Below are 15,099 nucleotides of genomic sequence, written 5' to 3'. Positions count from 1 at the left end.
TACATATAAAAACGACGTGACACTGTCGGGAGGTCATCATCATCATCATCATGCGTGGGGGTAGTCTGACACGGTATCATCCTCCGTACCAGCGTGGAGATGGTGCCACCGAAGAGTTGATCAAAATTGCATCGCCCGTCTTGTTGAACGCCATGCAATCGGGACTTCAAGCGGCTGCCAGCGGTCGTTCGTTCAGCGACGTCGGAGGTGTGGTGGGACACTCGTTGAAACGCGGTTTGAAACGAAAAGCGGGCGCTTTGGTGAAAGCCGGCCTCAAAGCCGGTGGACGGCATGCCTATAAAAAAGCCAAACGACGTGTGACGTCCATCTTTGGACGATGAACCTCCGACCGATGGTCGTGCATTCGCGATTGCGTCGGCAACGTGCCTACCGTCGACGTCAGTCCGCTCCTACCGTTGGTATAAAAGGCAGGATCCCCGTTCAGTACGGTGGTTGGTTGATCCCTCACCTACCGAGACGACGACCTCGACGTAGAAGAAGACGACGACGATCATGAGTCTGGAACTGTTTACCATGCCGTCGACGGACATCACGGTCGATTCGTACCGGATGATACCGTACAGTGCCGCCATGACGGGTATCGTACCTATCACCTTTACCGTTCCCGGTTTGGACGAATTTATCGATTTGGGACGCAGTTTTTTCGAAATCGAACTGAAATTGAATTCGGCGTCGACCAACGGCATCGTGGCGGATGCCAACAGTGCCTCAGATGCCAACAACACCAAGTTTGTGTACGTCACCAACAACCTCGCCCACGGTCTCTTCAAGCAGATCAATCTACGACTGGGTGGTGTGTTGATGAGTGAACAGACGGATACGTACATGTACAAGTCCTTCATCGAAACCATCTTGAATTACAGTCGAGACGAAGGCAGCACTTTGTTGGCCCCTCAAGGTTGGGTGAATTACATGAACGTGGAGGAACAGCTGGGGGCCACGGGAGGCGATGATGACATTTCCACCACAGCCGGATGGGCGCACAATAATACGAATGCTCTGAAGACGGCCACCAAACTGTTTTACGGCAACAACAAAGCCACCATGATCATGTATCCTCATCTGGCTGCCATGCGAACGGGACGTTTGTTAGTCCCTCGCGTAGAAATCGTGATGGAACTCTTTTGCAACACCCCGGACTTTTTTCTGTTTGGGACCAAGACCAGTGGCACGGGGGTCAAAAGGTACGTCACGTTGGGTTCAGGGGATATCAAAGTCACCTTTCATCTGTGTCGCGTCAACCTGAACGTCAGTGTGGGTAACGAACTGATGGCCAAGATCGATGTGAAAGGTCAAATGGCCAATTACCCTATGGTCAAAAGTCAAATCCGTACGTTTTCGTTCGATGGCAAGACCACCTTGTGGACGGAAGACCAATTGTTTACAGGTCGTCTTCCCGATCGTCTGGTCGTCGGGCTGCTGGATAGTAAAGCGTTTAATGGGGATTTGGAGTATTACCCGTATGCCTTCCAAGATTTTGGAGTGAAGAGTATCCGTCAACTGGTGGGTGGGGAAGAATATCCCTATCCGACCTTGGAACTGAATGGCACGAATACGCGGAAAGACTGGCTGGGCTATCAACGTCTCTTGGAAACCAGTGGTTCCATGGTGCATCATCGCCCTCACATGATTCAACCAGGAGACTGGGGCTATGGCAAGAATTGTACCTTGTTCACGTTTAACAATGTACCCAATGGCGATGCCGATTCACCGTATCATCGAAATCCCAAACAAAAAGGCAAGCTGCGTCTGGAAATCCGATTTAATGCCGCTCCCGACAAGAACATCACCATTTTGGTGTTTGGCGAATTCGAAGACAGCTTCCAAGCCGGTACCAACGGAACTGTCCTTTATCAAAAGTACGAGTGAAGATGGAATTTGTACCCTTGAGTGATGTCACCTTACGCATCTTGGCCTTGGACGATCCGGTCCTGAAACGTGTCTTTCACGGTGTCCATCCCTCCGACGGACTTCCATCGCGTCCACCCCGTACGACGCGGGCCGCCTACATTGTCAACACGGATCCACGAGGGGAACCGGGTCAACACTGGTTAGGACTTTGGACGGAACAAAATCGGTGTGAAGTCATGGACAGTTACAGACTGCCGATCACGACCTACCATGCACCCGACTTGGAGAGATGGCTCGAAGACGAATGGAATGCGGTGCAATGGAACGACCGGACCCTCCAAGCTTTGAACAGTACCGCTTGCGGTCATTATGCTCTCATGTTTTTGAAAGATAGGGTACGGGGACGCACCATGCACGAGTTTGTGCAAAGATTTTCTCCCCTTGATTTTGTTACCAACGATCGAACTGTGGGTCGACAAGTACGTCGTCAAATAATCAAGGAGTACAATGCGTTACCCTGCCTTCAATGTTGTACACCGCATGAACCGGTTCTTCTACATTAATTTTTTTTTGATAGACCACATGTCTTGTCTTTGTCTTGGGACGGGGAAACACGCTTTTTAAAGGTATAAAATAATGTGCAACGCTGCCGTCGATGAGGTGGGATCATGATACGACAACCCAGTAGTACGATGATCGTCGGTCCGTCGGGGAGTGGAAAGACACAGTTGACCGAGGCGCTCTTGACGGAAGGGAAGGTCTTTGAAAACACGAAACCGTGTCATTACTGTTATGCTGTATGGCAACCGCGTTTCGAACGGATGAAAGGTCGTGGGATCCGATTTCACGAAGGGATTCCCGACATTGATCATCTTCGACAATGGTTCGGAAAAAGTCAAGGTGGGATCCTGGTCTTGGACGATCTCATGGACGAAGGAGGGAATGACAAACGCGTGTTGGATCTGTTCACTCGAGAATCGCATCATCGGAACATTACGGTGTTGTATTTGTGTCAAGACTTATTTCCACCCGGCAAATATGCCAAGACCATCTCCAGGAATGCCCATTATCTCTTCGTGTTCAAGAATCCCAGAGATCAATCGGGATTTCGAGCCTTGACGTTACAAGCCTTTCCCGATCGATGGCGTGACGTTCCTCGTCTCTTCGAAAAGTGTACGCAACGCCCGTACGGGTATATAATGATGGATCTTCATCCCGCTTCAGACGATCGGTACCGACTGTTCAGTTGTGTGACACAATCTGATGGTCCGACCCAAGTGTGGAAACGTGAATGAGTAGCCCAGGATCCCCGTTCGCCCATTGGGATCCCTCTGAATATCGACGTGCCTTGTCAGAGTACCGACGAGCTCCTTCCACACCTTCCAGTCCCGGATCGCCGTTTGACCAGTTTCAATTTGAACGCAATCCCTCTGAATATCAAAGGGAATTGGAAGCGTACCGTCAACAACAACAACGACGGAGAGCCAAAGAACGAACTGCTCGTCGACGTCGAAGACAAGGAGGACGTGCTTTGCATTTGAGTGAACGTCTCGAGATCGCCCAACACATTCCTATAGGAACCCGATCGTTCTCTGAACCCAGGATGACCTCTTCCCCAGCGGGTGTGGGGAGCAGGACACCACGTACGTCCCCGGCCGGTGTGGGGAACACCATTCCCAACATGACTCCAAGAAACAGCCCGGCCGGAGTCGGAACACGAACACCCAACAGGGCGATTCAAGAGTTTTTGGAAACATTGGATCAGGGTCGTGTGCCGACGCCCGACCCCGATGCCTTGTTGACCGAACTGGGACTTGACAATGCGGGAGGATTACAGACCGATACGCTTCTTTCCCAACGACAACTCATGATGCGTTCCCTCTTGGACGGGAGTATCCCCGTCGCTCAGAGAACACAGCTTCAAAGAGATTATAGCATCTCCGACCAAGATTTACAAGATTTTACCGCCAGTGGTCCTTCCAACACCACGACAGCCCATCGTCCCACCACCGGAGGGAAACGTCCGCGTCGACGTCCTCTCCCAGCGTCCTCTCCTGCAGGTTCCCGCCGTCGAGGTAGCGGTGGCGGAGGCGGAGGAGGAGGAGGAGGTCCTCCTGGAGGAGGCGGCGGAGGAGGAGGAGGAGGAGGTTCTCCTGGTGGCGGAGGTTCTCCTGGAGGGAACAGTCGCCGTGGAGGTCGACGGCGTTTGGACCAGGATGGACTTCGACGTCAAATGGATTTGTTATCTCAAGACGCCCGTCAACGGACGGATGGACGTCGTATCCGGAACATTACCCATACGAACACCGTGACCACGGTCTACGAAGACGGTGGCACACCTACCGTCCGACGTACCTCTTCCCGACTCAGTAACCCATAAAAGGACATGCGCACGCTTGGGTGTCCTACAATCATGCCCAAAACCAGACGGCGACGTCGGCGACGACGACCCCCACAACGCGGGCGCGGTCTCCTGGCGGTTCTAGGCAAGGCCGCGGCTGCTGGGTACCAATTGGGAAAAGACAAAAGGTACAAAAGGATGGGTGCCAAAGGAGTCACCGGTCATTATGAGGCGCCTAAATATAATTATGGAATGATGAAACGGATTCTCCAACGAAAACCTTGGGCGCGAAAAATGGTGATGGATCGAATGATGCGTGGGGATCCACATCCTTTGAGGGGACTATAAAAGGATAGTCCACATCATTCCATATGTCTACGATGGCACGTCCACGTGGTGGTAGCATTTGGTGGGGCGTGAGACATCAACGGGGCGGCAACCTGATGATGATGATTCCCGCTTCTAAACCCCGGCGAAAAGGACGTCTCCGCCGACGACGACGAAGACGACCAGGGGTACTCCGTGTATAAAAAAGAACGCCCCGGATCTATAGCCCATACCAACATGTCGTGGAGGATGGAACGACAATGGCCGTTTCTACGGAGCGTCTTGAAAGAAGCCAATCATCAAACGCGTCGGGCACGGCTTCAGGCCGCCAATGCCGATCAAATCAATGCCGTGAGTGAATTGGTCATGAACACGATCCGAGGGACCGTTCCTGTCTCGTCCAAAACGGTGGGACGACTTCGACCTTACGAAAAGGTCTTGGGGGACATGTCTCGTCGAAAACATTCTATTAAAAGGAGACGTCAATTGATGATGAATCAGACAGGGGGAGCTCTTTGGAATGGTCTGAACGCCGCTTGTGACGTGATACGACGAAGCAAACGACACGGTTTAAACACGGCCTGTGACATACTAAGACCCAAAAAACGATGAAAGCGTGTCGCCATCAGATTCCTGGATGTGTTCGTGCCCAAATACCCTATCTGGGCACGTTTCTACGAGATCTGACCAGATTGTCGGGAGAGGACCGTTTACGAAAACTTTACTATGCTGTGGATCAGATGATTGAGGCCATCAGTCAATTGGCCCGAGAGATTGTCAAGGGACGTCTCCCTTTGTCCAAGTACACCCTACTCAAGATCACCGAGACCCCACGAGATCGAAGAGTGTTACGGGCCATCAGTCGTTCAAACCATAGCATAAAAGCCCGACGAAGGATGATGCGACGACATTTCGATCGAACCCGATTCTGGCTCGGATTGCACACGGCGTATCATCATTGTGTCAAGGATCATTTGCAACATGGACGATGGTTGGTGTGATAACACGTGGACGTACGGGCCTCGTTCGTTTTGTGCCCTGCAGGATCAGATACGTGGGCTTCGACATCGAGTCCGAGAACAATGCGACATTGTCCGTCAATTGACCGATCAATTACAAGAACGTAATCAGAACTTGGAGCTCGCCGAACAAAAGATGGGGGTCTTGCAAGAACAGGTCTGTGAATTGAATCGACATCTGGAACGCGAACGACACGAGAAACAGGACCTCTACTATAAAACCAGGGAGAGACGCGACGATCTTAGTACCTCACGATGAGTGAAGTAGAGACCATTCCAGGATTTGAAAACAAAGTCTTGATCGATCCTCAACGATTACGTCAACTCGAAAACGTGTACAAGGAACGTCTGACCGAAAACCTTCACTTGACCAAAGCCGCTCGTATCGCTGCCAAACAAGAAGCCGTTCTCATGTCGGATCGAATTCCTCCGGGCATCAAGAAAGCCTTGGCCACCCCTTTAGCCAAAGAAAAGAAACGGTGGACCAAAGCCGTCCGACAACCTATTGGGTTGGGGCCGGATGCCGACGACGAACGCGATGCCGAAGCCGATGCCTATGCGCAAGGACCCTTGCACTCCATGTTGACACAATTGGTAAAGAAGAAGAAGAACACGCCCGAGACCACACCCTCGACACCCCCTAAAGCTAAAAAACGACTTCGATTCATAACTCAACCTAAAGCAGCTCCGCCCAAAAAAAAGTCAAAGAAGAAAAAATCGCCCCCCAAGACACCGGTTCCATCCGTCGATTGGGGACACCTTCCGTTTCAAGGAGATCCCAGGATGATGGGGAATAGTGTGGCCGACTATATGGAGACGACCGCTCAATCGGTCAATAAAAAGATCCGTAAGAAGACAGGTCGCCGTCGTCCTACCGAAACAGATAAATTGAAACGTCCGCCCGGTTGGTTGGATTTCGATAAGAAACTCAAACGACGATTGGATGGCGAGGACTACTAAGAGACGACGACGCCAACGACGACGACGACGACGACGTCAACGAGGCGGCAAATTTGACTTGCAGAATGCTCTGGCCAAGACCGGGATCGAGTTTCATTGGCCTGGCTATCAGTACATGGGTCCTGGCACCAAACTGGCCAAACGACTCAAACGAGGTGATCCTGGCATCAATCGTTTGGACAAGATTGCCAAGACCCACGACATGGATTATGCCAAGGCCAGAAACTTACAGGACAAGTGGAAAGCCGACGACAAGATGATTCGGGCTATCAGTAACCTCCCAGGCAAAAAGAAGAAGACGGAGAAAGTGGTCAAGAAAATCATGCAAATGAAACGTAAACTCAAACTTTAATTCAACAATGAACAATTTTCTTCTTAACGAAATTTACGATTGAATATTCTTGTCCGACGACACCAAGGACCGTAAATGTCAATAAAAGGTACAAAATGAAACTGTCCCGTCTTCTGGTTCTTTTTGATTTGTTTTTCCGAGTGCCAAAGGGGTTGTCTCCGATAACGCCAGGCTTCACGGAAGGCATGCGCTGTCGCACAACAATACAATTGACCAAACAACATGACCGCTCTCAAATGACGACGTGCGCGAGGCAATTGGATCTGCAATGAAATGAAAAATGTCCATCAGTCCCTCTTCTCATACGATAGTGACGAAGACGCCATATCTCTGCACATCGCCATGGCATTGTCAACCAGGCTTGAGTAGGACAACAGAATTTTTCATGAAATCCAATCTGGATCGGGCTCCGGATCTGGAACGAAATGAAAAGGATAAGGACCCGCAATGAAATGAAAATGTCCATCCGTTCCTCTTCTCATACGATAGATACGAAAACGCCATATCAGAATACACTCTGTGCTCCGTGCCATCATCAACCAGCCTTGGGTAGGACAACGCATTTGACGGGGGGTCTGGATGAGACGGTACAACTACCTGGGAAAAACAAGTTACAATAAGCAAGAACAGTAAGGAGGTCCCCGACCGTGGTAACGTTCTGTACGTACAACCAAATGTCCCTCGGTACTCTGATACACCCAATGTCCCTCCTCGTTACGGACCATAATCTGTCGACGCCATACAGGCGGATCCAAATAAAAAAGGGCCACACCTCGATCCTCGTCCAATATCTCCTCCTCCAGGTCCTCATCGTAGGGATATATCACGCGTAACTGAAACGATCCGATGCCCGTGATCGGATCCGACCCCATATAATTATAAAATCCGTATCGTGACACGATCGCATCCACAATAGACAGTTTCTGGGCGGTCGTATAACTTTCTCCATCACACTGCACGCAGTAGTACTCTCCGTATCCGTGTATCCTTCGTACGTAATCAGGGGTCTTGGTCAGAATGCACTAAAAAACGAACAAATAACTCCAGTCAACCGTAGCGTTCTCTATGGCACTTCCTACAGTAACGGTCCTCGTATCCGATGTACTCCTCATAATCAGGGGGATAGATCAGAATGCACTGCAAACATAAATAAAGAAAGTCCTGTCAAACGTTCCTCCAGTAACATGAGTCGAACTTCGGGCGTATAGGGACGTCTCTCGTGCACGTGAAACAGACCACTCCACGTACAAAAACATCGGTCGGCACGGACCATGATCTGATTGAAAAAGGATCATCGTGTCAGTTCCCATAAGACGCGCATACTATAATGACCATGGTACGCGAAGGTATAGGATCTCGCGACCGCAGTCGATTTTTCCCTGCGACGCTCATACGTCCCCTGACAAATGTGTTCTTGCGGCGACGTGTGATTGATCCGGTCAAGACAACGCATGCATGTAATGGGTCCAAAAGAACAGCAAGGTGAATCCCAAAGCATAAACCCTTCCCCATTGGCAAACACCATCATGGCCTAAAAGAAATTGATATCAAAATAATCTTCGTTCATGTTCATGTTGTCTTTGACAGATGTCCAGACTCGAAAATAAACAGTCTCTTGTTTGGAGGAATGGGGTCTGCCAGACGAATAAACCGATCCATATTTAGGTAGACTGCACCAAGTCTATGGAACAAAAAAAAAAGACGTTAACAGGAGAATCGACTATCGGCGACGACGGCGACGACGAATACGCCCATGGACACCGACCGCCCTCCATAACTCCACTACAATGTTCAGCTCTTTTGCCGTCCAACCCCTCTGGGATGAAAAGCGAGTACATCTGTTATGGACACACCAAGTCTAATGAAAAAACGTAAAAAAGAAAATCAGCTATCGACGGTTGTATACCATAACGAGTCCATAAAACGGATCCCAAAAATCCACATCAATCCTCTTCCACAACTCCGCCGTAATGTCCATCTCTTTTTTCGTCCAACCCCGTTGGTATGAATAACGAGTGAACTGGTTTAGACGACACCACATCTAATAATAAAGAGAACGAAACGTAGCAATCAATATCTCGTCCCAATAGAGACCCGTGCCCCTAAGACGAAAGCAATAAGAAGTACAAGATCCGTATCCATAAGAGGTACAACGTTGCTGAACAAAGTCTGGAAAGATTTCCGGGAACCAAGTTTCCTGTCAATCGAAAAAAGCATTACGGTTACCATAAAAAGGAAACTCATGAAAAAGAGACCGGCGACCACCCGTATGACAACGACGACGTCCGTAGGAGACTTCCAACCCATCACATCGACAACGAACGAGACATCCGTAACACATGCAATGAAAGGTATTGAGGTCCAATCGTTTCAAACAGTCAATGCATGTGGCGGCGGACTCCGTACAATGCGAACACACCCACTTGATCCAAGACCATCGATCGTCCGACCTCGGTGGATAGCCTTGACGGGTCCTATGTTCCTGCACCACCATCTAAAAAAATCAACGAATCATAGTGAAAATCTCAGCCAAATAACGCCGCCTCCGACGACGTTGCTCCGCCGTTCTCGGAGGTCGTCTCCGCCGCCACATCCAACAACCATTTCTCCATACCCATCTCGACGACCTATCATCCATAAACACTTCCTCAAATTGACAGATCACCTGCAGAAGAGAGAGAGAGAGAGAGACTCAAGTCCAACTATGTCCCTGACACAAATAACACCAGTCCCCCAAATCATGACGACACGGTGGAAATCCATAACCCACATCACAGGTACAAATCAAACATCCCGGATGACGGTAAGATGCATAAGACACCGAACAAGAACAGTCCCACTTTCTACACTTCAGTTCCACATAACTACAACGACATTCCCATTCGACCAAATGATCATCCTTCGCCGACCTAGTGGGCACCATGACCTACGAGAAAACAACGACAATGAGGAGATCGAAGTGGCATACAAAGAAGACCTCTCCGGTAGACGGGCCATCGACACCAACAACAAACGACCAAACCCTCTCGACGACGAGGAGAACGATACATGCCCGTACAATAACGATACCCTGGACAACTCATCATTCCCAAAAGACAATACCGACATTTCATGAGTCGGCTTCCCGCAGGATTACCCCCCAGGGCAAACCGGCGACACGGTCCACACTCAAAGGCGATAGTCGATTCTCCTACAAACGTCGTCGTCATCTAAAAGATATCAAATAAAATAAACGAATCTATCAGATTCGCTTCGATTTCGACCCAATACAAATAACCGGAACGTACCGTGCCATGTTGACTGCAACGCGGTAGACGGAGTAACTCTTCGTGAATGGGTTTCCAACGTTCCCTCCGGTCCATCTCTCGATCCTTCTCCTCCTCTCGATCTCGAATCTCCAACACATGTGGACGTACTTCGGGAGGCAACAGGTCCCAATACGAAGCCTCGTCTCGGGTCGCCGGGGTCTTTTCCGTGATCTGGCATTCTTTCCGCCAACGTCCATTCTCTTGCTTGACCCACACCTCTTCCTCATCGTTTGGGTCTTGCTCCATCTCCATAGTACGTCTGACCACCGCCATCTCGAGCGCACGTCTCTTCGGATCGGATGCCATGACTTTTCTGAGGCTCCTCACTCGATCGGACTACTTAACAGGAATCGTTCCACCAATCCCCGTTCTCCTAAGGGGTCACATGACTCTCCGGGGGGATACCCCCCCATCCCCCCAGGAGACCTATCTCTCTCCGGATTGGTCCATCTAGGGTACACGTCAAGGTCCTTCAAGGTGATCCTTTCTCTATAAAAGACACACCGTCTTTTTTCAAGCAAACATCTCATCATGGATAGCGATAGTGATAGTGACTTGGCTGAAGCACTCGACGAGTTTGAACAAATAGGAGGTGCCGCTCCAGGACGTTTCGTCTTTGAAAGATTACCTGTGGTGGAACGACGTAGTGTCCGTCTCGGGGTTCGTGAACGTGTCTTTCAACTTCGCCCTCGACAGATTGGAGCTTTCATCCCCCGACAACGTCTGACCGATGCCCTCGTGCAAGGTCTTCGTACCGCTCTAGACGACTTAATCAACGATCAAGACATTCCCGATGGCGACCGAATTTACATCGCTCTAGCCTCCAACCGTATTGCCAATGCCTACAATGGTTGGGGACTGCGGGCCGGAGAATGGCGCGCTCAAGGTCCACGTGTGGATGCCTTACTTGGGAATCTTTCCCACATGCTCAACTCTAACGAACAATTCGAAATGGACGATTCCTTCACCCTCTCCTTCGTTCACGTATGCGGGGCTCCCACAGGTTCCGGTTACAAAAGAAAACATTTACCAGGTCATCAAGCGTCGACGCGTCTCAGAGAATTCAAGCACTGTGTCTTACGTGTTCCACAGGATGACCAAAATCTATGCTGTCCACGCGCCATCGCTCTAGCTCGAGGGGTCCATCAACACCGAGACGATCCCCCACGTCGCCGACAATGGACCCGCTGTCGCGGTAACCATCGTCGCATCACGCGAGCAGCTCAAGAACTTCTAGACGAAGTCCATCTTCCTCCTCAACCCTGTGGTCCCGAACAACTTCAACAACTCGTCACCGCTCCCAGTCTTCAAGACTACACCATTGTGGTCGTGGATGCCAACCGCGCTTATGCTTGTTTTGCTTACGGTCGTGGGGACACGTTGTTAGGACTCTTACACGAAGACGGTCATTACGATGCCTTATCTTCCTTACCCGGTTTCTTCGGCCAAGATTACTTTTGCAGCCAATGTTTCCAAGCCTATCATCATTTAGGTCAGCACGCCTGTCGCAACAATCAAACCAATCATTGCGGAGCCTGCTTACAAGACGGATGCCCTGATCATACCGAGGCCTACCGACAGTACCGCTCGGCTCAGACACCCTGTATCCTCTGTGGACGTTCCTTCTACGGAGACACTTGTCTCCAAACCCATCGGTCCAAGACCCACGCCGGTCAACCCGCGGATCCTCAACATCCCTCTGTCTGTGCCACCCGTCGTCAGTGCAAAGATTGTCACCGCGTGTTACGTGGCCTCAAAGAGATCCGAACTCATCGTTGCGGGTATCGGAAATGTTCGTGCTGCCACCAAGACGTCGACGTCCATCACCATCGATGTTTCTTACAAGTCGAAAAGACCCCCACCGAAGAACGACGCTTGAAACGACAGCGACTCTCCTTTCAAAGGATCCTGAGTCAGGGACTGGCACCTCTCTTAGCCAACGAGGCCGCTGGATTGCACGCCTTCCTGGCGGGCGATAACGACGACGACGACGAAGACGATGACGACGAAGAGGAACCGCCCTTGCACGTTTTCTTCGACATTGAGAGCATGCAAGTCGAGGGACGTCACGTGCCCAATCTAGTGGTGGCCGAGACGGAAGACGACGACGATCCTCCCGTCTCATTCCAAGGAGACAACTGTCTCTTTCACTTCCTGGAATGGTTAGAAACACTGACCGAAAACGGAATGCGACCCCTGACGGTCATCGCTCATAATTTCAAAGGGTATGACAGTTATCCCGTCATCGACGAACTCCATCGGCAAAAGAGAGAACTGGAACAAATCCGAAACGGTGGGAAAGTCCTCCAACTCACCTACCCTCACGAACAGACGACCATACGATTCATCGATTCGCTCTCCTTCTTCCAGATGCCGCTGAGCGATTTCCCCAAGACGTTCGGGCTCACCGAACTCAAGAAAGGACACTTTCCACATATGTTCAATACCCCCGAACATCAAACGTATGTAGGCCGACTTCCCGACAAAGCCTTCTACATGCCCGACGGCATGTCCGTCAAGAAACGTCGCGATTTCGACACCTAGTACGACAACCAAGCGGCACGAGAGGTCGTCTTTGATTTCCAAGTCGAACTTCTAGCATACTGCCAATCGGACGTGAAACTCTTGAAACAAGGATGCCTCACTTTCATGCGGGATTTCCAAGCACGTGCTGAATTCAATCCCTTTGAACAAATGACAGTAGCCTCTGCTTGTAATCGCTACTTGCGTATGCACTGTATGGAAGAAGACTCCATTGCCTCCGAACCCCTCTTAGGATGGCGAGGTCGTGTCAATCATTCCCAGGCCTCCATAGAATGGCTGACTTGGTGCGAACGCAATCTACGACGTCAAGCCTGGCTGACCCTCTCGCCGGAAGAACACGAAGATCACGAAGCCATGGCTCGTGCCTACGGACAATACGACCATGATCATCCCTTACACCGTCAACGTATCCAGCATGCACGGAATGAGGGCGAGTACCACATTCCTGGTACCCGATACACGGTCGACGGATACGATGCCGACACCAAGACCGTCTACGAATTCTACGGGTGCTTCTGGCACGGATGTCGGACCTGTCATCCCCAACGTACCGATGTGCATCCGACGCTGCTCGATCGATCCATGGACGAGGTCCGTGCTCTCGTCGACAAGAAACGCACGTTCCTCATCAGTCGTGGGTACCAATTTGTGGGTATGTGGGAATGCACCTGGAACGCCCTCAAACAAACCAACCAGGACATCATAGACTTTCTAGCCCATCGAAACCTCCAAGCCCCCCTTGAACTACGAGATGCTTTTTACGGGGGTCGGACCAATGCCATACGTCTCTACGCTCACGTCGAGGAAGAGGAAGAGATCCATTACGACGATTACACATCCTTGTATCCTTGGGTCAACAAGTACGGTACCTATCCCTTGGGACATCCCACTTTCCTCTACGAACCCGACACCACCGATCTCTCGCCTTATTTCGGTTTGGCCAAATGTACCGTCCTTCCGCCATCACGTCTCTATCATCCCGTGTTGCCTTACCGCAGTCACGACAAACTCACGTTCCCCTTGTGTCGTACTTGCGTCGAAGAGAACATTTCCAAACCTCTTTTGGAAAAGACGCATGCCTGTCATCACACGGACGAAGAACGTGTCCTCGTGGGTACCTGGTGCACCCCCGAACTCGACATGGCTGTACAGAAAGGTTACGTCATTCAACACGTACACGAAGTATGGCATTTCGATCAACAACGCACGGGACTCTTCCAATCCTACGTGGACACGTGGCTCCAAATCAAAGAAGAAGCCAGCGGCTGGCCTGAAGGATGTACCACTCCTGCTCAAAAACAAGCCCACATCGATGCCTACTATGCTCGGGAAGGGATTCGTCTTGATCCCACCAAAATCGAAAAGAACCCTGGACTCCGAGCCCTGGCTAAGATGATGCTCAACTCGATGTGGGGCAAGTTCGGGCAACGGATCAACAAGACTCAGGTCCGAGAATTCACCGAACCTCAACCGTTCATCCAGTTCCTCGACAGCGATCAACACGATGTCCGTTACGTCAGCTCCCTGACCGAAGACCGGGTCGAAGTCCACTATAAACTCCAAACGCACGATGTCCTGCCTTCACCCAATCTCAACATCTTCATAGCCGCCTTCACCACTTGTCATGCCCGACTCCGTCTCTATCAAGCCCTGGATCATCTTGGCGAACGCGTTCTCTACTTCGACACCGACAAGGTCGTCTACCTCCATCGTCCTCACGATCCATCCTTGATCCCTCCACGAGGTGCCTACCTTGGCGACTTCAAAAACGAACTCGATGCCGACGATTACATTGTAGAATTTTGCTCGGGCGGTCCTAAGAACTACGGTTACAAGACTAAGAACGGAAAAGTCGAATGCAAGGTCCGTGGTTTCTCCCTCAACGTCGAAGGGATGACTCAATTGAATTACGACGTCTTACGTCAAAACACCTTGGATGAATTGCATCGTCCTCTAGACCAACCGCGTACCACCCGTGTCACGCAATCTCACACCATCCAAAGAAATGCCAAGACCTACACCTTAGAAACACAACCTTCTTACAAAGACTACCGTCTCGTCTATTCTAAACGGGTCCTGGATCCCACCACAGCCCGGACCTACCCTTACGGTTACGAACGGTTCACCGACGAGGATCTGGATCTCGCTCAAGTCTTAGCTGACCTATTTGCTTAGGGACGAGGTCGTTAGACACCAGGTCTCCTCACACGTTCCCGCTTGTACATAAGTTTGTTAATTAAACCGTTCATGATTCGAGAAAACAACCACACTATGGTCTCCTCAATGTTCCCCCCGGATCTCGTTCACATTCTTGACATACTCTCTTTGATGTCCCCCAATTATGACGTAGATTGGACTTTGACCCCACCGTCTAAA

The 15,099-nt window shown here is 50.6% G+C and overlaps 4 protein-coding genes across 4 annotated transcripts; all 4 read left to right on the top strand.

Moving 5' to 3' along the window:
- The first annotated feature begins 591 nt into the window (after positions 1–591).
- On the top strand, positions 592–1,890 carry LOC138002322 (uncharacterized protein F54H12.2-like). Its single transcript, XM_068848386.1, has one exon. It carries the CDS (start codon positions 592–594, stop codon positions 1,888–1,890), a length of 1,299 nt encoding a protein of 432 aa, XP_068704487.1.
- A 650-nt stretch (positions 1,891–2,540) lies between these two features.
- On the top strand, positions 2,541–3,167 carry LOC138002321 (uncharacterized). Its single transcript, XM_068848385.1, has one exon. The coding sequence runs from the start codon at positions 2,541–2,543 to the stop codon at positions 3,165–3,167; it is 627 nt and encodes a 208-aa protein (XP_068704486.1).
- On the top strand, positions 3,164–4,252 carry LOC138002320 (uncharacterized). The gene has a single exon (XM_068848383.1). It carries the CDS (start codon positions 3,164–3,166, stop codon positions 4,250–4,252), a length of 1,089 nt encoding a protein of 362 aa, XP_068704484.1.
- An 8,621-nt stretch (positions 4,253–12,873) lies between these two features.
- Positions 12,874–14,898, top strand: LOC138002319 (uncharacterized). The gene has a single exon (XM_068848382.1). It carries the CDS (start codon positions 12,874–12,876, stop codon positions 14,896–14,898), a length of 2,025 nt encoding a protein of 674 aa, XP_068704483.1.
- The last annotated feature ends 201 nt before the right edge of the window (positions 14,899–15,099 follow it).

The sequence above is a fragment of the Montipora foliosa genome, chromosome 5, assembly GCF_036669935.1.
Source record: "Montipora foliosa isolate CH-2021 chromosome 5, ASM3666993v2, whole genome shotgun sequence".
NCBI lineage: Eukaryota > Metazoa > Cnidaria > Anthozoa > Scleractinia > Acroporidae > Montipora > Montipora foliosa.
This window is presented reverse-complemented; position numbering and strand designations above follow the sequence as displayed.

Bases quoted from the DNA above. Each gene is read 5' to 3' on its own strand.
- LOC138002322 (XM_068848386.1), top strand. From the start codon at position 592: ATGACGGGTATCGTACCTATCACCTTTACCGTTCCCGGTTTGGACGAA.
- LOC138002321 (XM_068848385.1), top strand. From the start codon at position 2,541: ATGATACGACAACCCAGTAGTACGATGATCGTCGGTCCGTCGGGGAGT.
- LOC138002320 (XM_068848383.1), top strand. From the start codon at position 3,164: ATGAGTAGCCCAGGATCCCCGTTCGCCCATTGGGATCCCTCTGAATAT.
- LOC138002319 (XM_068848382.1), top strand. From the start codon at position 12,874: ATGACAGTAGCCTCTGCTTGTAATCGCTACTTGCGTATGCACTGTATG.